The sequence below is a fragment of the Vanellus vanellus genome (genome assembly GCF_965231255.1).
Source record: "Vanellus vanellus genome assembly, chromosome: 5".
NCBI classification, from domain to species: Eukaryota; Metazoa; Chordata; class Aves; order Charadriiformes; family Charadriidae; genus Vanellus; species Vanellus vanellus.
Genome location: NC_138910.1, coordinates 22494168 through 22518782, shown reverse-complemented (window position 1 = coordinate 22518782; position 24615 = coordinate 22494168). Strand labels below are relative to the sequence as shown.

General features: G+C 40.4%; 1 protein-coding gene across 2 annotated transcripts in view; it reads right to left on the bottom strand.

Annotated features, from left to right (window-relative positions):
- The window catches only part of CERS6 (ceramide synthase 6), a gene marked incomplete at both ends in the record, with an annotated part of 136396 nt that overhangs the window by 29188 nt on the left and 82593 nt on the right, over positions 1-24615 (bottom strand). For both annotated transcript variants that reach the window (XM_082483551.1, XM_082483552.1), the window contains 2 exons: positions 7283-7375; positions 11438-11488. In XM_082483551.1, coding sequence (XP_082339677.1) covers positions 7283-7375; positions 11438-11488 — 144 coding nt within the window. The remainder of the gene's footprint in view (positions 1-7282; positions 7376-11437; positions 11489-24615) is intronic.

Below are 24615 nucleotides of genomic sequence, written 5' to 3'. Positions count from 1 at the left end.
TCTTTGGGAATGCATCAGACACACAGCAGGCACCACTGCTTTCAAAGACATGCAGTGCCACTGCCTCTCAGTACCAGCACTCGGCTTCACTGCAATTTACACCTGGAGTCCTTGGAAAAACCTGCAGCTTGAGCAGTCTCGCTAACTGAATAGGGGCAGGACCTCCTCCCAGCCTATCACTTTATGTTTGATGCTATCAGGTGCTACAAGGTCCTATTTCCTATTTTCAACAGGCGTTCCCAGTATCTCCAACACAAAGCTGGGGCGGGGGGGAAGAGGGAGAAGAAAAGAGAAAAAAATACTAAAAGCAGAGAACCATATCCTGGTTTGGCATACACCCAACATTTCTCAGCCAGGTTATTTGGTCCCCAGCAGTGTGGAGCACAATCAAATACATTTAGCAGTCATCTCAAACCATTGCTTTAAATCCATTTTCTTAAAGCAGACTGAACAAAAAGAGAATTAAAGGCTGTTTCCCTTTCTAAGAGTCTTAAGGGAAAGCAGGGATATGGCATCTTAGTCATTTCAGTAACTACAAAACTACACATGGGGACCATTTCACCATACCATAATCAAAACAGCAAAGCACCTACTTTATTCCTTGAGATTAGAAATAAGCTACTAGCACTGCCATATGGCCATACTGCAGCCTAGCTCTTTACCTGCTTCAGCTGCAAATGCTATGGCACTGTTCTTCATTTTCTTTCTAACTGCAATTATGTTAGCACATAGGCAGTCTAAAGGGGAGAAGAAGCCAAGTAGAAAATTCTCATCTGTTTTTATAGCTGACACATTCATGCTCTACAAATATGAGATTTCTAGTCCCTCTTGGGAACTCTTAAAGGCATCCCTGACAATATGGGTTATTCCTAAGCATCCCTAATGCTCTTGGGCAGCAGTCTTCTGCACGAGTCTCCTTACAGATATGATGTTCAGGGAACTCCTTCTCTGATAATGTTTCTTAAAAGAGACTCTGCCAGCTCTGCAACAGAGATGCTGGACTGATCTACTGAAAATTTAGAGAAATGTAGCAGTGATATAAATAAGACTACGTTTGTTATTCTGGTCCTCTCCTTCCCATTTATGACATTTCTTTACGTCAGTAATTAATATTATGCTGTGAAAATGCTACCTGTTAGATTTTAATTATACATAAGGGTAATGAATACATAGAAACTAATGGTAAAAGTTCCCATAATGTCAAGTTGTACTTGTGTTCCCAGCTTACTCAAGTACTTTCATCCATACACAGCAGAAGAGTAGCTATACAGGAATGGGCTTTTTCTTTTTTAAATATATTTCAAACTGTATGTACGTTTGTGCACGATGCATTTATTTACAGCAGATTTGCAGCCTCCAGTTGTTAACTGCTGAAAGATATCGTGCGCCTGTGTCATGAAAGTATATGGCTAACAATAGGAGAAAGAACCTACTCCTGACACCACCAGTGGGAAGAACACAGGCAGACAATGGAGAAAGCCCATGGGTCTCAACTTGTAGACAAGCCCTCTGGACACACTCAGTGACTAAACTGCCAAGTGGCTATGGAGCCTTAGTGCCACTGAAGAGCAAACCACCACCTTTTTTAGTCACTCCAGCTTCTGGAAATGGGCTTCACCAAGGAAGGGGAGTATCACTAACTAAATGTACCAACCTTTACAACTCTAGTAAAGGTCTGCAAAATGTACACAATTTAAATTCCTTCCCTCTGAAACAAAAGAAATCAGCTCTATGACTCTTTTTTTACTGAGTTTGAAGACAGAGATCTATGATCCAGATTTGGTGAAATATACCATAAATTTTCTAGAATCAAAATGGAATATTCAAGAAAACTAGCAGCTACACATTATTTTATTTTGGGAGTGAGTGAACTGTCATTTTTTAAAAAAGTAAAACACAGAAGGTTTAGGAGTTGCCAAATGCTTGGAACTAAAAGGTGTGAATACACAGAAAGGTCTCCTAGATCTTCTACAAACCTGTTAAAACACTGACTGAGTAGAGAATTTATACATTCCTTTAAATACACTGGTGAAATGTTTTTCTATCAAACAGTACCTTAGGTATCCAGAAAGCATGTAAATAAACCTCACTGCTTTTAAAACTCATCAGGGGCTTGTGAGAGTAACAAAGTTCCCCAATCTATTTTTTTTCCTCTGTGTTTTACAAAAGAGGAGTATGGGAAGCTGTATGGAGATGATAAAAAACCAAATCATACTAAGTTGCAGTCTTTGAAAATGAAAACCCTTAAGGGTAGAACATCATTACAGCAACATAGTACATATTTATGAAGCAAACAACATGCCATTATAAACCCATAAAAATTAATCTACTCAGTTCGCTGCCTTAATACCAATAGTAGGTATGTGCAACATCCTAAATAGTTTGCTCACACCTCTTCAGCCAGACACTGGCGGAATTAGTAACACCTAAATAAAGATAAACAGGTATTTGAAAGTTAGCAAACTAATTGGAAGTAATTTTAAAGTCATGAATTTGCTATTAGAGAAGAATAAAACAGAGATGGAAAACAGCAAGTATATTTCTCTTGAGCTACAGCAAATGAAAGACCAGTGCTGGAGTTAGGCCAGTGTCGAGTGCTGGTGCTTTCAGAGAAGACCTACACACCTCACCTGGAGAGAAACCCTGCTACATAAAAGCGGTTGGCTGAATTCCTGCAGTGCACGAGGCTACCAGGGCACTTTTGATCATCCCAGACTACAACACAGCCACTGCCGAATTTAAAGTATCTAAAATGATAACCAAGACTTAGATAAAAGTATTCCTCTCACTGTAACATGAAAACATCAACAGGTTTCTCAGGCTGAGAACTGGTAACCTGCTGTATAAGCTGTCATGAAGTATTACAATAGCATCCGGTATCAGCTGGCAAATTTCCTGCTTCTTCCAGTTAAAGCCTTACTTTATATGGGCACTGTTTCACATGTTGCATATTGGGTACATTAGGAGGTTTCCACATTTTTTAAACTAAACTCTCTTCAAAAGAAAGCTAGTATGGTGCTGGTGTCTCTGTCAAGCTTGTACTACTTTTTGTCAACTACTATAAGCTCCCAGTACTAATGTTTTTCAACTCATGGGTTTTCTTGACAGCTTTCACTTGCCCCTGGCCACAGAACAGTTTTACTGCGTGACACCAGTGCATGGCTGCATTTCTCCAGTCTGATCTTCCTAGTTATCAATTTTGCTTACACTACAAAAAGAACTGTCTCCACAATCCAAACTGGTCAGTGATCTAATATTTATTTATAAATATGGCATCTCCACTGTCTTCTGCAGGGTGCTTATAATGAAAGGCTTTTGACTTGCTATCATTGCACTGCAGATACCATGCTCCTGCTCTCTGCTGGATACTGAATGTTCTCAGACAGAGCAGATGCATGGGACACTGCTTTGATCTGGTGCTCTGGGTTCAAGCACTGCAAGTCTGTGGCAGGGGTGTTACTTAGCTGTTAGCAATCCACTTTCCCACCTCCATCTCCCATTCTATTTCCACAGTAGGCTGCTGCAAAGTCTTCCTGACAACAAGTCATCTATATATAACTGAGAAACAGACTTGCATAAGATTGTTTAACTGCACCTGTACTATGGACAGGATCAGGATCTAGCTTGGTGCTCAGCTCACCAATGGGAACAAACTCTCCAAGTCATGCAGGAAAAAACTATAGCATTTGCTCATAGAATCATAGAACAGTTTAGGTTGGAAAGGAACTTGAAGATCATCGAGTTCCAAACGCCCTGCCATAGGCAGGGACACCTCCCACTAGACCAGGTTGCCCAAGGCCATGTCCAGCCTGGCCTTGAACACCTCCAGGGATGGGGCCTCAACAACCTCTCTGGGCAACCTGCTCCAGTGCCTTACCACCCTCAAAGTGAAAAACTTCTTCCTAATGTTCAATCTGAACCTGCACTCTTCCAGTTTAAAACCATTCCCCCTTGTCCTATCACTACATGGCCTAGTAAAAAGTCCTTCCCCAGCTCTCCTGTAGGCCCTCTTTAGGTACTGGTGGGCTGCAATAAGATCTCCCTGGAGCTCCTCTGGACACACTCCAGCAGGTCCATGTCCTTCTTATGTTGGAGACTCCAGAGCTGGATGCAGTACTCCAGGTGGGGTCTCACAAGAGTGGAGTAGAGGGGCAGAATCACCTCCTTTGACCTGCTGGCCACACTTCCTTAGATGCAGCGCAGGATACGGATGGCCTTCTGGACTGCGATCGCACATTGCTGGCTCATGTTGAGCTTCTCATTAATCAGCACCCCCAGGTCCTTCTCCTCAGGGCTACTGTCGTGGTTTGACCTCAGCCAGTAACAAAGAACCACGCAGCCGCTCGCTCGACTCCCACTGCCGTGGGAAAAAATCGGCAGAAAAGGGCAAAACTTGTGGGTTGAAATGGTGTAATTTAACAGAACAGACAAAGGGAAGAAGAAAGAAAAACAATAACACCGATAAAGGAATATAAGAACGCAATTACAGTACCGCCGCGCAGCGCACCGACCAGACCGGCACCACTGCAGCCCGCCCCCAGTGGCAACTGCCTCCCCCTCCCCGGCTAGTGCCTCTTATAGCTGGGCATGGGTCACATGGTATGGAATCCTTGCCTCCCCTGCCGGCTCCTTGGGGAAATTAACCCCATCCTTGCCGGAACCAGGACAGCTGCTGTCCAGCCATTCCCCACCAAGCCTGTATTTGTACTTGGGATTGCCCCGACCCAGATGTAGGACCTTGCACTTGGCCTTGTTGAACTGCATGAGGTTGGCTTGGGCCCACCTCTCCAGCCTGTCCAGGTCCCTCTGGATGGCATCCCTCCCCTCCTGCGTGTCGACCTCGCGAAACAGCTTGGTATCATCGGCAAACTTGCTGAGGGTGCACTCGACCCCACTGTCCATGTCACTGACAAAGATGTTGAACAGTACAGGCCCCAGTACCGACCCCTGAGGAACGCCACTCGTCACTGCTCTCCACTTGGACATCGAGCCGTTGACTGCAACTCTTTGAGTGTGACCGTCCAGCCAGTTCTTTATCCACTGAGTGGTCCATTTGTCAAATCCATGTCTCTTCAATTTAGAGACCAGGATATCGTGTGGGACAGTGTCAAAGGCTTTGCACAAATCCAAGTAGATGACATCAGTTGGTCTTCTCTTCTCCACTGCCACTGTAACCCCTTCATAGAAGGCCACCAAATTTGTCAGGCATGACTTGCCCTTGGTGAAGCCATGCTGGCTGTCGCCAATCACCTCCTTGTTTTCTATTTGCCTCGGCAGAGTTTCCAGGAGGATCTGCTCCATGATCTTGCCAGGCACAGAGGTGAGACTGACTGGCCTGTAGTTCCCTGGGTCTTCCTTGTTTCCCTTTTTGAAAATAGGGGTTAGGTTTCCCCTTTTCTAGTCGGCAGAAACCTTGCCAGACCGCCACAGCTTCTCAAATATGATGGCTAGTGGCTTAGCGACCTCATCTGCTAGCTCCCTCAGGACCCGTGGATGTATCTCATTGGGTCCCATGGACTTGTGAACCTTCAGATTCCTCAGGTGGTCTCGCACTTGATCTTTATTGACAGTGGGCGGTTCCCCATTTTCCCAATCCTTGCCTTTTGCTCATAAGACGTATTAAGTGAGAAAGTGGTTACTGACCCTCCCAATGGCCCTTTTCAGAGGTGTACTTCAGTTCTGAACCTAGATGCTGTTCAGGTAGCCTCCAATTACTTTCCACATAAGCAAAGCAACTAGCCAGGAATCAATTAAATATTCTTTGTACTGCAAAGTTTCAGTACTGTTGCAATTGCAATGCTGTTATATTTTCCTCTCCCTCACTAAGAAAATAAAATATAACCAATGGCACAATGCAGAGGGCTGAATATAATTTAGGGGGACTAATTAGACACAATAGATTTCTGCCGCAATAACCTGAACAGTTCTGTAACATTGCTGCAGAGGTTTAGTTTTGGTTGATATATTGACAAATGGCTATTTAGTATTGCTGACATCTGCAGCTTATGTATATTAGTCAATGTTACTCTTGATTTAAATTCATCTCCACTATCATACAGCTCCATAGAGTAGTGTTTTTCTGCATCTCTGTTTTCTGAAACAGTGAAGTTGTACTCATTTCAAGCTCATCATTAACAGAATGTTTAACATCTACAGAAAATGCAAGCAAGGGATTTACATGTATTCATCCTAAATTGGTTGTTTTGTTTACAAATTACCCTCCAATATGGATTTAAAGTTTGTGGATGTTTTCTTAGGATTTCTACTTCTAGAAAAATTTGGAAATTCAAATAGAGAGGTGTTTTTCTATATATGTGGCTCTGACACAAAGCTCCCAGGAGCACACTGTGTTTCTAAATAGCAGATAAATTTATTCAGGACATACTGGATCCTTCATTTACTCTGTTCAGAGTTATGCTCCTGCTAAAATTCTAGTAAACAGGGTTTTTTCCATTAGCATAGCCTATAATTATTTAATTAAATAATAGTAGAAGGAGACACAGAAAAATATTATAAAACCCTTTCAAACATTTTAAACAAATAATTTTTAACATTAAACCCCTCTGCAAGAATAGCTCAATGGACTGTTATTATAGAATGAATGTCATCCTGCCTGTTCTGCTATGGATTAGCACTCACCTTGGAGGAGAGAACTTAGATGACGGAATATGGAACAGGTTGCTACTGATACTGGAAAAAATGTTTTATCTGGTCAGAGTTTTATTTTCTTGATTAATAGCCCCTTAATGGCAATGCTCAGCTACTTGAAATTTCATAACCATAAGGGTAAGATTAAATGTAACATCACTTTTTAATATTAAATGTATCCCTGTTTTTACTATCCCTTCGTAGAATAAATTGAAAGCCCTCAAAGATCTTACCAAAGTGATACTGTGAATTTATGAGGCAGTCTTGATTTGTCATTGATATTTCATCATTCAACTCTTAGAAGAAACAGTATATCTACTACCTACTATGCGTTCAATTCCATTCAAGTCACTGTATGAGAGCAGAAGGTTTCTTGGATGCTGCTATTTCCCCTTGAATATTTGTTACACTCCAGGTTCTTCTTTGCATGTGCAGAAAAAACCCACATCATAGTAACAAGGAACAGAGTAAGACAAGCACTTCAACACCCGTTTCTCAGTGACGAATATCTCCAAGAGGTGGTGACTAGAAAGAACTGTATTTCCAGTTCACTGCACAGATAATACAGGTATCCCTCAAGTCAAGAAAGATATGTGCTTAAAGCTTTCAATGTTTTTAGTCATTTTGTTCTTACCTTTCTTTTGATGTCAATGAATTGAGAAAACATTAAGGACCAGTAGAATGACAATTCAACTATGTAGTAATAATGAAGGTCAGGCATCAGTGGCTGAAAGATGGAGATGAGAAAAGATTAATAGAGTCTAACTGACATTACAGGCAGCTGAGGTCTATAGGAGACATGCTTAATCACAGGGGGATTATTGAATTATACATAAGCATCCTATGTAAGAAAAATGATGATGGTTGCCTCTTTCAAACTTTGATGGCTATGGAAAAATCTCCCTGATCCACCCTCCTCTTATGTTTATCTTGACAGTACTGTAATATTGTAATACCAAAAAATGATGATGTTCATTCAGAACCTAGAACAAACTAAATTCTGAGTACTTATAAGTCTGTTTTGAAAGATTACTTCAAACATCTTGCTGTACATCCGAAACATGGGTTTAAAGCACAGCAAAATAAACAATGCTAGAGCAGACTAAAGTAATGCTCGTACACATTCTCATCTGCTCACGATGAAAAAGTTGAGGGCTTTAAACAGGGCTCTTTCTAATGTAAAAGCCTACTTTTAAAGAATTTAAGCATTTTCAGGGAATGCTAACATTTGGAAAGAAGAAAATAGAATAAATTTATCAAGGTATCTTTTTTTGATATACAGCATGGTTACACAGACGTTTAAAAGAAAAAGATATAAAAATGACAAGACACAGGAACTTACGCACTACCACAACCAACTTGGGGTAACTTCAAAGAAGATAACTGGTGGCATGCATAGGCTGTTTAGTCCCCAGACTAAGAGCCAGGCCTAGGAGCTACTCTAATTTCCATGGGATTGTGTCTCCCTGGTAGTCACGTCTTCCATCGCAGTGATAGCGAGGGGTACTGGCACAGAAGAAGCTCCTGAGGGCATCTCCTGAGGGATTAGATGAACCATTTCTAGAGCAGCTTGCACTGGTACAACCATGCACCCAAGCATGGCACGAGCTATTTCCATTGGCAAGAGGCATTTCAGTTGCCTTTTATTCTCACTGCCTTTTGCAGACCAAGACCAGTTCTTTGCAGCTGAAAAACAGTCCCTAGGTGCATACTGAATGCTCTATGTGGGTTATTTAAATATAAACATATGCCGATGCTTTATGAAAAATGTGTACACTCAAATCATTCCTTTAAAGCCATTGCTGGGGCCAATATAATCTTTTCTGATTTAGCAAGACTGCCGGTAAGCTTTTAATTAGGTGTAATTAAGAAAAGGGAAGAGAACATGAGCTAGCAATGAACCGTGACAATTACACTCATTGCAAGAGAACTCACTGGGGAAAATTTCTAGTAAAACAATTAAGATTGTCAGCTGCTTTATTAACAATAGCATTAGTATTTCTAAGCCCATACATAATGATAACAAAGGGGGATTCTAAAGATATCATGGTTTCCCTCCATGAAAGGATCAATAGTGTGTGTTTAACTTAGTTTAAATGTTAAGTTTCAGTTCTCTGTAGACTTAACTTCAATAGGACTGTTCTGTGCTTATGGCTAGAGTTGTCACCCAAATGATTCATTTGACTGTATCTACAGTAAGTCCAGCTGGATTTCTGCAATGCTGTGTTGAGTAATTTACAACGGATTTGTAGTAAACAAGAGATTAGGAATTTTATCTAGTTAAGAAAAAAAAAACAAAACCAAATTGAAAACCCAGTACTTAATCCTGATTAGCACCCAGTAGACATTTTTATCTCAGAGACAATGATTTTGATATCATTTATCTGACGATTTGCTTTCTGTTGGACCCTCTCCACTAGCACCATGATTTTAGATGTAGTATTTTAGTTGCCACCCTCTGAAAGCTGCAACTAACTTTCTGAATGATGTCATTCTTCTGATAAGTCTGACAAATATATGTTCTTCAACCAGTAAGATTCACGGTCTTATGTCATAAATAAATCTCTTCTTGCATGCAGTAACACAAAAATAGAAAAAATAGACAACAGGACTGAAAGACACCAGGGACTGCAGCGATATCAATTCTGACAAACAATTGTTCCTAAAATACCTGTGAGATGAAGACTCAACACTTCCCCCATTCAATTTCTTATGCTGCTTTCTTAACGTTATTCAGTTCACTCTCCAGTCCTTGGGTGGAATTTAAGTCATTATTTCTTTTGAGGCTAAATGACCAAATTCCTTCAACCCTTCTCAGACCAAGATTTCTGGTCATTCTTGCTGAACTGTCTCCACTGAACTATTTCCAGCAGCTATACAACCTTCAAGAACAGTAGCATCCAAACCTAAACACAGTTCTGTTCAGCCTGTCCAATGCTGTTCACTGTCACAGGGAATTCATATGTCGTTCAGACAATACTCTTTTAGATACTTTTCAGTCTGGCAATGAGGGGTTTTGGTTTTTTTTCCCCTCCCTGCCCTTAAGAAAAAAAAAAAAAAAAAGCAATATGCCCTAGACAGGTTAGACTCCTTAAATTGCAAACTCTTTGCTGCAGCTTTTGGAATTCAGTGTCATTTATACTTGGATAGCAGCTAGCACAATGTCTCAATGGTCCCTATTGAGGCTCGCTCAAGTTTAGAATTAGAATTCAGATTAATTAAAAAAGCTACCAAAAGTTATCCTCAAAAGTTATTAAAAATTTTGAAGACTGTCTTACTAGGTCATATTTGAAACATTTGTTACCTCTGACTTGTAACAAAAGGAAAAATTATACTTCACAACTTTAATCTCTTGTTGCCTCCTGTTATATATACAAAAGGAAACAGGTGGCTTTTAGTATTCCCAAAAGGTTTCCAAAGTCCATTCCTAGCCCATGTACATGATGATACTTTTTCCTTGAAAGGGCTGCGTTACTGTTATTATTCATAATAATAAAAGGGAGCATTTAATTCATTTGCTGATCCTCACAACACCCATTTGAAAGTTACTCCTATCAGACAAGGAGGCAAAATGAGGCAGTGGTACAGCCAAGGCAGAGTTCAGGAGTGATCTCTTCTGAAAAATGCACCGAATCGTTTAGAGCAGGTTCACTGCTCTGTTTAAATACATCCCATACTTAAACAATTATGTCCAGTAGCACAAACTAATGGAAAGTGCAGGAGAGGTTTCTCAAAGCTCTTCGTGTATGCAAACTTTGGAAGTCACTGTTCAACCACATAATGATAAATGATAGATAAAATTTCTACTCTTGTCCTTTCACTTGTCCTGCTCCTTCCCCTGGCAAGGAATAGTTTCCGGAGTTCGAGGGTTACAGTTAATCCTGGTTGTCTGCAGCACCTGCACACCTTTGAAGCAAATGTGCTGCTGTGAAAGATGACCAGAACTTGGACCTAGGAATTAAATATTCCCGGAACTAGTTAAAACCTTAGCAGTGCAGTAAGGAATAAATATATTGTTATTGTTCTTTTGAAGATTATTTTAAGGAAAACAATTTTCAAACTTGAGCAAATTTTTTTCTGAGGACTGAAAGAGGGAATGAATGCAACACGACACAACCTGAAATAGCATTTTTAATTTAATGGTGGCATTCTTCTCCTTAGCAAAGGAGAAAAATTACTTAAGTCTTTTCTTTGAAGTTAAGCTATATACTTTGACCTAGAAGAGAGAAAAAGGCTGATGCTTTTTGAATCCATGAAAATACAGACATTGCTGAAAATAAAGACTTGAAATCATTCTCAAATCTCTCACTAATTTTATCATCTTTTGTTGTAAGCTTCCATGAGGCCAGGATTGGATAGTCCCTATTTAAGTACCTAAAGGAGAAACCTACCTTCTCTCTTTAGTCACCTCTTTGAACAGGGATTAAGTCTCACCCTGTATGCAGTATAACAGCTACGAGAACTATACTGGCTTTTCCCAACCCGCTGAACCTGTGGCTTTGCTAAAACTTTCAGTATCCTCAGAACTTTGTAAACAAATGACCATTCTACTGCTGTTGCAAATGTCTGCTTTCATAGTTAGATTCCCCAGATCTGTTTTCAGATTCTGTGCTTCATTTCAAAACAGGTGTGACAGCTATATTCAACTTTCCCATCTTGAACTGAAGTAAGATGGGGAGCATCTAGCAATGTCCTGAAATGCCAAGTAGCCCATTCACACTCCACCATAGTAAAAACAGAGCTCTACAGAGATGTCATGTTTGTTTTTAGGCAGCACTGTAACTTTTACCTGATATGGATACCCATTCCAGCACTGTCTGGTATTCCAGAGCCAGGGTGCCTGAGAGAGAAAGAAAAAAAAAAAAAAAGGTCTGTACACACCATTTTGGGCAATGTAAGTGTGTATAGTTAATACAAGTGAAGAACAAAACTACAAGAACAGCTTGAAATTTTTGCTAGAGGCCATGACAACTGAATACAACAAGAACATTCCTCAAATGTTCACAGTACAAATTAGAGTACAAATCTGCCTGTTCACAGAGCTTTTTAGTTGGTGCACCATGACCTTATATGAATAGCTTTTGCAGGAGTGCAGGCTGAACATAAACAGCTTGTGGTCAGATCTCACATTACCTTCTCAATAGCATGGGAAACTTTACCCTAGGTTGCTCAAATACTTTAAAGAATGTCCCTTGCATGTGCTGTTACATATAAGCATCCTTCCATACAGGGTCCATCCTTCATCCCAGCCACATCAGCTCAAGATAGCAAATCATACCTTTTGCTTTCCTGGCTGAAGACATGACCGTCTAGAAATGACAGATCTTGCTATCACATGGAAAATACTCTGATATCCCAGAGCAACATGAAAGGTGCCAGAGCAGATTTATTGTAGCATGCATCTACAGACTCCTGCATTGCAAAAAGCTGGGCAAACTAAAAGACTTGGGGACATGCAGCGCTGTTATGCTTCCTGTTTCTCTGCTGTTTGCACAAGATTTATGTGATTATTTCTCTTTCAATGCCACAAGAATGCCTTTTAAATCTTTTCCTGTAAGCAGGTTGTTTCTTAACAAGGTCTTTAGTTTTTGCCTCCTTTTCTGTGCAACTAAATGGACTTGAGATAGAAAACACCATATGGGCAAGCTCTTCTACCCAACATACTCAACCATTAAGTATTTCCATGTTGGGTAATAATAACAAATAATAACATGACCAAATCAAGCTACCAAGCAGCCACACTTCCCTTTTTGTGCATGAGCAGGAACAACTCCTTTCAGATATGCATGTCTTGCAAATCACAGCTGCATCTCAGGTTCTGGCAGCACCTGGATTTCAAGAAGCACATGTCTACTGTACAAGTACCCACCCACCCACTGAGTATCTCACTAGAGACATGAAAGAAAACTGTCGAGTCAAGATCTTTGTGCAACTCCTTTACATAACCTTAACTGCTCTACATCCAAGTATAAAGTGCGCAGAACATTATTAGTAGGTGTCCTGGATTAAGGCACGCATACCATTACAGCATTAAGTGCTTCCACTAGATTACATTTTTTCAAATACATCCTCATTGCATGAGAGACTGCATTTTCTTCTTTTCACCATCAGGTGGAGCAGTTCAGGCCAGGCAAAAGCATATTAACAAACCTATCCAAAATACAATGGGTGAGTGTCAAACCAAAATAAAATGAACAGCGAGCAGAATGTTAAAGCCCCAGGCTGAGAATCAGGCTAGTAGAGTCTTTATAAGTAGAGTAAGGATTTGTATCATATCAAAAGACAGTATAAATGCTAGTCAGAATTATAGCCCAATTCTCATCTGATACTTCAGTCTTTGTCTTATAGAGAGTCTTATAGCCTTTGCTGGTTAACAGTGATGTAATATGATTACCAAAGGCTCCTCCTGGTTTTTTGAATGTGTCCTTCACGAGGAAAATAAGATAAAATAAAACTTGCACAGCCATACCCTTAATGCTCCTGAAATGGAAAGGAATAATTCTTGCAGTAACCTGAGCAGTATACCAATATTTAAAGTAACAGACTTCCTAGAGTTTCTGATATACCTCTCACAAGGATGCTGTACGAATGACTAAGTCCATCCAAATGTCGTCTCCTCTCTACTGGGAATAATTATTTCATGCAAGTAATTTATTTGTTCAAACATCTCCACAGTAGTTACTGTGCTAAGTGAGTTCTCATTTCACGCAACAAAAAAAGGTCTTTGGAAACAGCCACAGCCCCTCTGCAAGTGTTACTAATATACAGAATCTAAAATATTTCTGTCTGACAGCTGCCTAAATTAGATCCATCCAAATATTGTAGGATAATTCATAGTTTTAGCCAGGTTTGAAAAGCTGTAACTGTCTTTCATATCAGATTCAACAAGAGATAAGAGATGCTTCATACCCAATTATTTTGCTACCTAAATTACAGGTGCTAGCAAAAAATGCACATTTTTCTCTTTCAAATATTATGACATCTTAGGTTTCTTCAGAGATATGCCTGCTGTAGAAGCTGCAGATATGAAGGTTTATGTGCAATTAATATGCTGAATGCTAAATAAAATAGGCCTCACTGGAGGAACCCGTAACCACAAAGCCTGAAAGGATACCACAAACTGACGAACACTGTAATATATGCATTAAGTCTCATTGCAGAACATCTGACTCTTCTGAGCCACATAAGGGTCAGAAAGCCACACTGCCATCTCAGACAAACTGCTTCTGAGTAGCTGTTTGGAAACCTAATGGATCCGATGTGAGCAACAGTGCCTAAGGCAGCAGGGCACTTACCCCTCTTTCTTCCCCAGTCTCCCTCCCCTTGACTTGCCTTGGCATCTCTGAGTTGACTCTCACAGTTGTAGCAGCAGGGGACTATGGTTATGCTTGCCCTGGAGGGTTATATGGGAGAGGTAAAGAGCTTCATTTAAGCACATCTTCCCCTCTGACCTCCACAATGAACACAGTCCTAGACTGAACCTAACTTCTCCATGTGGACCATGGTTACAGTTGGAGCAAGAAGCATCTTGTTTAGGTCTCTGTGAACCTCACAACTGTGGGATACTCTGTGCAGGCTTCAGAAGAAAGGAGAGAATCCTAAAAAAGCCCACACAGTCTGTGGTGTGACACCTAGACACACTGGTGAAGGGTGGCTTAATCACAAAGGACCTAATACTGGCACACTCAGGGCTCAGCTGAGCCCTGCATGTGCTCACAGGATATGTCTGTGAACTTCCTCACACCAGGAAAGCTCACCGTGGAGCAGAGCCCAGCTCCTCCAGGAAAGTCCCATGATGGATGAGGAGAAAAGGTCAGTGACTTGGCTTTGCAACAGATCCCTTTTTGGTGAACATAAAAAGTGTGCTACTGTTTCCATTGCCTGTTGAATACCCAAAATTCCATTTTACTTCTTGTTCTCACTATATGATCTCTGAGGAAGGGAGGAACCTGAGGGGACTGGAGAAGAGAGAAAATGCAAAGATTCTGATAACAAAAAGGCATCCTTAAGCTGGAAACAGAATACTAAAAACTTCAGTACCAATTACATCAGGCACAAAACAACAGCCCTACAATGCTGACACCCTCCCTTACACAACATAAAGGAGTTCAGATGGAAACTTAAGCTTTACCACACTTGGTGCAGTGCCTAATCAGTGCAGTATCAATGACAGAGGAGGATGATAAACAGCTGTTGAATATGCCGTCATTTACAGCATTAAGGAACAAATCTCTGTTATTTTCATTTCCTTAGAGGGATATCTGTCAAAAGCTCCACCAAATCTCTCTCCAACTCTGTGATTAAAGGCAGTAATTTTAAAGAACTCCTTCAGAAATACAAATTCTCTTGAGACAAGGGAATGAATGAGGATTTGGGAAAAAAAAAAAAAAGAACAAATGATCTCAGATGTCTGCACGCTTAGCCAGAAGCCTCAGGTTGTTTTGCATCTGTTGTCCCATTCACTTATCCTTGGATAAAGCTTCTAATTGGGCCCTGGCTTTCAGAAGCCCCAAATCAATGAAAATCTGCATGTCTTCCTTGAAGTGCTGCTAGTACCTAGTACGTGAAAGATCAGTTTTGATAGTAAATGGAGGGAAAAAAAAGGTAGTACAATAAAAAACCTTCCATTTGTAATTTGTTCCCTAGACAGCTGACTTGTCTGAAAGGTATTTTTGTGTGTATTTTATCAGGGAGGCAATAGATGCACCTGAAAAAGTACTATTTTAAAATAACAAGGTAAATTTTGGTTTATCATACAGTAATAAAAATAACCAAGAATACTCCTCTGTCATCCATATGTACCCAGAAGAACCCACTGAGTATAGGAAACACAAAGGCCACAGGCCACCGTTCTCAGAGACGGATGAGAGCTGTACACCTCACAAGCAAGTACTTTCCCATACTGGCAGCAAGCCAGCCATCTGATGTGTATCAGGCATGTCATGGCTGTAAGTGAATTCCACACACATTTTATAGAATCTGCATGTGTCTGTAAATACAAACATATATACATGTAGGTCACATAAATTTGTAAAACAACTGCTTTTGGGCAGCTAAAGTTACTTCCACAGTTTGTCTCACTGCAAGTTGCTGTATCATCAACTGAGTCACTTTTCCTTGTACCCAGCACAACTAGAAACCAAATATGCAGATTGTACCCACAAGCACTGGTGCTGCTTTGCCCTTGGAAGTGTGAGACCACAGATAAATAAAAGATGTGCAAAAAATGAATACAGCATTGCTGGCACTCATTTTTTCTTTTTGTAATCCATAAACTCGAAACAAGTAACGTATTGAAGAAACACTTCCAGAATTACATCACTAAGCCTCATGACAGCAAAATCCAGCTCTCCACAGAGCACCTTCTTCTCTACCAGTTTGGAGTATTAGATAGAGCTGTTACACAACTGATTTACTCTTGACCACAGAGGCATATTGTAACTCCCACAGGAGTTCTTCCTAAATTCCCAGATAAGTAAGAAAAATCTTCTGACTTTTCTAGCAGATAAAGAAATACAATCTGCCTGCTGTTTTTAACAGAATACAGCATGTAAAAATCCAGGAACATCATGACAGAATCCCCACATCTCACAAAAGCCTGTTTATGCTCAAAACCACATTTCAAACCAAAATGAGACATCCTCACTCCAAAAAAAGATTTGAAGTTGCTTTTGAAATTAGAAAACTTTTGACCCTGTAAAACAAAACCAACACAATACAGAAATCCTGAGCATTCGCTGTGTATATGCTCACTACTCTGCAATCTCAAAAGACCAAGATTTTATCTGGCTTGGTTAATGTGTTTGGATACAGCTTTACATGATTTGTCTCTGACAGCTACAAGCAATATTAAGTGGAACAGAAATTAGCTCTATTAATTAAAGTCAAGATAATACATAGTTTCGGCAAAGTTCTACCCACCTGATTTATTTTGGGCTGATACAGGCAAGGATGTCTCATGGGATTCGTATCTCTACTTTCATCAAGCTAGAGCAGGTCCTTGCTTTTCATTGAAACAAGTGGTACAACTGAGGCCAGAAGATTTCGTTTTGATTAGCATTTATATAGCCCCCCAAACTGCTGTGTGCAATTTTCTCTTACCTCTAGACCGAACATTCTCTGGCTGATACACATGTATGACATACGACATAGACATACTCTTTGCCTCAACAGCAGCTGCATTCTCCCACCACAGGCAGAATACCATCTCCTGCTCTAGTGGACTGACACCTCATCATATTCTGAGCTTTACAGCTTATCTACCTAAAAGTGCAATTGTAACAGCAGGGGAGGAGGAGGAGAATACAATCTTTCTGTTGACTGCAAAATATAGAAATATTTAACACTTTCCAACTCTTTTTTATTATCCAGGAACTGAAAATTATGGGCTTTTAGTGACCAGCACCTTTCATAACATCATCAGAAGGACAATTATTCCTAATTAACAGTTGTTTTGGGGTGTTGGGTTGTGGGGGTTTATTTTGCATTTGATCTTCTGCATGCTTAAATTAAATAGTATCTCAATGTTCACTTTTCCCCAATTATAGCTAGGGATAATAGCAATTTTTTCTTTTTCAATATATTAATAAGCATTCCTCTTGCAGATTGCTTGGTTAAATAAGCACTCGTTTAGAGGGGAATTACTTAAATTGCTTGCTTTCTTTTTCTTTCTGCAACACCTGCATCATCTTGGCATGGTATGCTGAATGGCTGCTGACATTAGAGGGAAAATCAGATTACCAGGCAGCACTAAAAGCATCCTCCTGTAGTTTCCCATGCCAGGGGGTCTATGTTCTAGTGTAAAATTTACTCCATCCATTTCTGATAAAACTGAGAGATTTTTCAATAAATTAATCTCTTCGATGCAAATGCCACAGTGACCCTGGATTTCCTTTCCCATCTTCTTACTTGGCTCAATGGAGATCAGTGTAAGTGTAGACCACAACAGCCTTTCTCTCTTAAGGAGAATATATATCCACGAAAACATTTGATTCTGCATATAAGGTACAAAGTAATGCACTTTTTTCCCTCTTAAGTCAAGAAAAACACCTTGGTATTAATTGTTGTAAAACAAGTCACAGTTTTACAAGTCGCAGAATGTGACCTTCCTTTTTTTCACAATTATCAATATTTTGCAGCATTTCTCTCTCCAGCAGAAAGAAAATAAAACTCTTCCTCATTTTCCTTCATTTTTCAGAAGAAGATTTATAAAGGAACAACCAGAACGTTCTGAGTCAGCTTTTCAAAGTTTCTATCATCTTCCACTAAGTTTGCCTGGCCTCCAAGGACTTCAGATTTATGATGTCTTGGAAACTTTCTCTGATTACTTAGAAATGTAGGGTTTTTTTTGTTATCCTCCAAAAAATTACCCTGGATAAGGCAGGATCTGAACCATGCTAACATCATCCCTTGCCATTGTTGTATTTGTTTAGCTACTACTTAAGCATTTCTCATACTAAAGACTTCAAAAAATACCTGTTTCCAGTCTCCACTGGCCACCTGTGACGCGCATTTAGGGCACCAGCTTAGCAGCAAACGATGCCAACAGCACTGGCTAGTATTGTTCACAGCAGGATGAACTGCAGAATAAACTGACTCTGCAAGCACAAGTGTTTCGTCACCTACACATCAAAATTAAGCATAGTTCCCTCTGCCCACAATATCACTAAGTTTGGACAAAACACCATGCTGGGAATGAAGAGAAATCAGCAAAACAACAAAATGCATGGCTACTATTTTGCATCAACTTCTCTATGTTCTTCCTTCCAGTGACCAGTGATTTGGTTTGGGATGCAGTTGCTTCTCACACCCGGAATAGCATTTTCATAAATTTTTCACAGACCCAAGCAGTCATTCATATTTCTTGGCACAGCTGACAACAGAAGTGAAGACAATGTGACACGTTGCCAATGAACCTTCTGAGGTTCTCTTCTCATATATTGTGACTAAGCAAGTTGTTACAAGTTTCTGCAGAACTGTTTTTTTCCTCTAGAGCTTAGTGCTTTGTGCCTGCAGAAACAAGGTGTCAGAGGAGAAAATGCTTTTGCAACGAAGAGCGCTCAGCCTTTCCTCTCAGCAATCTGCACTGCTGATTTCCAAACATAATTAAAAATTATACTTCTACTCATCGGAAATTATAAAATATACGGAAGCGTGCATAAAAGGCCAAGATTAACAACAATCACTGGAAGATGCACTTGACATTTCAAATGCAAACATATGTGTGTGCACAAAAATATTTTTAGAAAAAAACTAATTCAAGTTTGGATTTATTTACATAAAATGATCTCCAGAAAGCCAGAGTAAGTTCCATGCACCATATACATCCACCTTGCCCTTAAAAAATATGATGTACAGAAACCTGCTGTTCATGTCTTGAGCTTATAAATGTGTAATTTCAACTTCCAAATGATGTGGAAAACGAAGATGGCAAAACAGATAAACCTACAGAAACTGGAAGGATCCCAATATTGAGGCATCGCATGCATTGAATAGAAGTTAAGAACACTCCAACTGGAGAAGCTGACGGCTTTAGCATGTCCTCCCTGTGCTCTGACTGGCCGGCCACCAGTCACCTTACCAGGCCCAGCCACCAAAATATTTGCTCTTATCTATGTACCTTCTTCCTCTGACACTTGCCCTGCTAGTCGCTTTGTAGTAAGCAAAACATTTTAAAACTTTTGCCTTTACACGTAATGGCAACATTTTCAAGGGCTATTTTGATCATGAGCAAGTTGGGCAGCCAGTGGTGCTATGACAGTTTAGAGCAGCTGAAGGCCTATATAAATATTGTAGAAACCAGGCTAAAGTTCCTACTGATTTGTGGGTAACAGGTTTCCCAGTGACACTACTCAATGTATCTTGTAGGTCCTCTATCTGCACAGCAAGAAGAGTGCATAAAGCAGTGGATGCATTCAGCTGAACACTCCAGATGCCTGATAACACTTTTGTGAAGCAAAGCAGCTGTAAACCCATTAGCTTTACAGCTGCCTTGTATTTTTTGATCACAGAATCAGACCACATTGATTAGCCTAGAATGTGTACCTAAGAGGGTATTTATAAATTTATTTTATTAAAACAGACAACACGCAACTGTAGGTCTGGAATGCACACCAATGCACACAACATGGGAACCAAACAGGAGGAGCTGGAAGCCACCGTGCTCCTAGAAAGCTACAACCTAGTTGCCATTATTGAAACTTGATGGGACACATCCCATGATTGGAGTGCAGCTATCGATGGCTACAGGCTGTTCAGAAGGGACAGGCGAGGAAGGAGGGGAACGCTCAGCAAGTTTGCAAATGACACCAAACTGAGTGGTGCAGTTGACATGCCTGAGGGACGGGATGCCATCCAGATGGACATAGACAGACTTGAGAAGTGGGCCCCTGTGAACCTCATGAGGTTCAACAAGGGCAAGTGCAGGATCCTGCATGTGGGTCAGGACAACCCCTGGTATCAATACAGGCTGGGAGATGAAGGGATTGAGAGCAGCCCTGCCAAGAAGAACTTGGGAGTACTGGTGGCTAAGAAGCTGGACATGAGCTGACAACCTGTGCTGGCAGCCCAGAAGGCCAACCGTATCCTGAGCTGCATCCAAAGAACCATAGCCAGCAGGTTGAGGGAGGTGATTCTGCCCCTCTATTTGACTCTGTTGAGACCACACCTGGAGTATTGTGTCCAGCTCTGGGGCCTCCAACATAGGAAAGACATCGACCTGTTGGAGCGGGTCCAGAGGAGGGCCACAAAAACGACCACAGGGCTGCAGCACCTCTCCTATGAGGACAGGCTGAGAGAGTTGGGGTTGTTCAGCCTGGAAAAGAGAAGGCTCTGGGGAGATCTTATAGCGGCCTAAAGGAGGCACACAGGAAAGATGGGGAGGGACTTTTTATCAGGGAGTGTGGTGACAAGATGAGGCGTAATGGCTTTAAACTAAAAGACGGTAGATTCAGACTAGGTATAAGGAAGAAATTTTTTACAATGAGGGTGGTGAAACACTGGAACAGGTTGCCCAGAGAGCTGGTAGATGCCCCCTCCTTGGAAACATTCAAGGTCAGGTTGGACAGGGCTTTGTGCAACCTGAACTAGTTGAAGATGTCCCTGCTCATTGCAGGGGGAGGTTGGACTAGATGACCTTTAAAGGTCCCTTCCAACACAAACTATTCTGTGATTCTATGAATTAATTTGTAAAGAGAGAGAGAGGAGCTTTACACTTGGCAAGCCATACCTTGGTAGAAAGGTGACCTGTATAAAATTATACCTTTAAGACAGCAGCAAAAATCCCATGAGAAAATTATTAAAAAAACAGACAGGGCAGTTCATCCCTGGTAGATCACTGCAGAGCTTCATGATTTCAGAGTGCTCATTTTCCTACAGGCTGCAGCTTCACCAAAGCTACAGGGTTTCCAGCGCTCTGTGCTCTAATACTACAGTTACTACAGCATACAGGAAAGTGGTTAATTATTAAACTCATCATTACATATCTACTTTCTGTAATTATAGCTCCTATCTGTCGCTTCTCTGCTGAAAGAGCGTATCTGTCTGACTTTGGCCAGCCACTGACTTCCATGCCATGTACTGATGGGAAGTGTTTACCATTTCCTTCACTGTACTCCTGACACCAACTTTTGGAAATCCTCAGGGAGCTGCTTTCCTTTGCAGGATTCACCATGTGCCTTAAGGGCTTGCTTCACTGACATATAACATACTCCATCACTGCATGCAGTCCCCAAAGGGAGACAGAGTCAATTTTTAATAATAACAAAACAGCAACTCCTTACTAAGTGCCAAGGTACAATTTCAGGCACAAAATCAGATGTTTAAGATTGTGGTATTTATGAACCTACAGTGCCTACTGGAAAAAAGTTGTACAGAGAAAAAACAAACAAAAGCCCCTTTCACCTTCTGCTTCTCCAACTGCTGTGTTTTGGGGTACCTTTGTACAGGAGCATTGCAGCAAGGTCTCAAAATCATTACTGACAGTCTGAAAATTAGAAAGTTATTGCAACTGCAGAGTTTTAAATAGGAAATATAGGATTTCTCTTGTTCACAGGGCCAAGATTTATCCCCAGACAGATAAGTGTGTTTCAATCACATGGTGCCATTACAGGCAGCTGGCGAGGAAGCTTTCTGGCAGTGAACTCCTCACTCAGTGCTGCCACTAAATCCTTGAAAGAGGAGCTGACTGCTTCTAAACACAGAGACCCCACGAAGTCCCACCCCATGACCAAGGGAGCTCCTTGACCATAGCTCCTGCCAGACAGGTTGCTGGAACAGGCGGGCTGAAAGCGCCCCATCTCCAGCCACACCATTGTGACGGTCACTAGATAGGGACCCTTTTCTAAGCACTTCAGTCACTGGGCACAGCTAAAACAAGGCATAACCCTAAGCAACAGTGAGTAAGGACAGACTCTTCCCCTCCCACTTCTGCAACCATTGCATTTTGCTGAGGTTAGTGCATATATACTGCATCAGGGCAATTCACTCATGGGCTGCAGGTGTCTTTTACTACTGGACTATTTCTTGATGCCACAAGTACTAAGTACTGCCTGGAAAAAGCCCAGTGAGAAAATCTCTCTCATATTGTATTTTGCTCTAACAGAATGAGAGTAGGGGGAAATGTTAATTAATTTTAATATAAAAAACACAGGTTGCAAGGAATTCTTTCCTGATCAGTTCTGAGTCAGTGGCCATGATAACATGTACTTCACTAGAGCAAAGGAAGACAGCCAAAGTAATTTCCTAAAATTTAAAAATGTCTAAGCCTACATAAAATTTTACATCCATTTCCTCTTGGTTTTTCACCTTCCCCTCCAGCTAAGGAAGTGCACAGAAACAAACCTTTCGTTGTTTCCATTTGTAATTCTCCTGGTGGATCCATTTAGACATAAAGTGGTGTTTTTCTGCAATTGGTATATTAAAACAACTATCAATAAGAATAGCTGGTAGAGATGAGAGCAGAGGATCTATGCTTATGTTTTATAACTGCTAAATTTGTATAAATTTTTAGTACAAAACTATAAACAATAAATTTCGGGCACAGCAAAAACCTAGAGTAACTGGGCAAGAGGAGAGAGTTCGCTCTCCCTCAGCTTCTTGAGTCTACAAATCTTGGGGACAGGACAGGACAACAACAAACAAGACTCCAAAACCCCTGGTGAAACTCCTGAAGTCACATGTGAGATAACAGCAGTTAAAAAACAGAAGCAAAACTCTGAATTAGATTTGAATGTAAAGCAGTATTTCCCCATGCTTCTGTCATTGTTCGATAGCCAGTAGCCAAGACCATCAATAAGCAGGAGAAATGAGAAAGCTCTGAGAGGTATAATGGGGTAACACTGGAAGGGAATATAATATGAAAAAAAAAAGCTCACCAACAATATATTTATTTAACTGGCAAGCTTCTTTTCCCTACTACTTTAAGGGTAAAGTGAAGCAGCTTTATGACTCGAAGACCTTACAATGTAAAAATAGGTATTGTTCTAAAGGTTATACTAGCTTAAATGAGGATACAGCTATCCTGCTGCAAGTCACTGCCTCAATAGAGAGTTCAACTTAATAAGTTATTAAGCAACTCAAAGAACCAGTTAGATTATTAATAAACTGCTCTTATATCCAAACTTGTACTCCTTGCTCGGGTTTAATTACCTGTGGAAATTAGGACTGCTTCATTCATCTGAATAGCAAAATAGTAAAGCTTCTGGCAATAGGGGAGAGCTGTGCTAAATACTTTGCTACAGGTATGAATGAGCCACCTTAGTTTCCAGATGAATTAAAACTATTTCTATCATAAAATTGCCCAAATAAAACACTTTGGGAAGTATTTCCTCTAGATCTGCCATTTTTATGTATAGGACACTGAAAAATTTGCACCTTTCAGAAAGCTGGGCTGCCAAGAAGATTAATACTGGGCTGAAGTAAAAATTGGCAACCAGTTCACGGGGGGACACAAGGTCTGGCAGCCTCTCTTTCACTGGCCAGAACAGTATAATGCACAAGTAGTAAAGATGCTGTGTATGACTCAGTACCAGCTTAAGTCCAAATTGCTGATTACAGAATGTTTACTGACTACTCTGATGTTATTAAATACCCCCAGCTGGATTCCAAGCAGATAAAAAATATATCTAGAATTGAATTTCACTTTAAATTAGTGCGTTGCTTTTCCTCCCCACGCTTATGCCAAATTTGTCCCCATTGTCTTCATTTGAATATCCTGTTGCCATCAGTGTCGTATTACTGAATTAGGAATATCATTGATATTCTCCTTTTGCTTTTTTCTTTCATAAACCTTTTGTTTCCTTTCAGCCACAAATAAATTCTGCCAGCCAGCTTAGCTTTGTCCTCTTTTGCCTGATTCAGTTATTATCTTAACTTCAAACAGCTTACACAATAAATTATTTCCTATGCTGACTGGCCTTCTCTTACAAACCCTCATTGTCCAAAATGCATTCATTTTCCTTGTTGATGTACACTGAATTGTTGGAGTCATTTAAAATTAAGTTTCTCCACTGACTTTGATCTTTCTAACAGCATGAGTCATGATTTATATCTCAGACATCCAAAGCACTCTATTAATCTCTCCTAAATGCCCTCAACAATTTTTATGCCCTTTTTGAAGAGATAACTGAAACAAATTCCATTTCCATTAGATGGGATCTAACTTTGGTCTTACTGGAAACCTTTTCCGCTCATTATGCTAATTTAAAAATGTAATATGGCATTTCCCCTTTTTCACAACAGCATCCTTTGGGAGACTCTGGCACAACTGCTCTTTCCTGCTCACACAGTGAATTAGAAATTGTTTTATTTAGCACCTAATGCTCAGTCCTACTTTCATGGAAAGCAATAAGAGTATGATTGGATTTTAACATCCAAAATTATTTTAGCTTAAGAATTTTAATCACTTACAGATATTCAGCAATTTTTTTTTATTAAAAAAAAAAAGTAATCAAGAAAGACAGTGTCCGA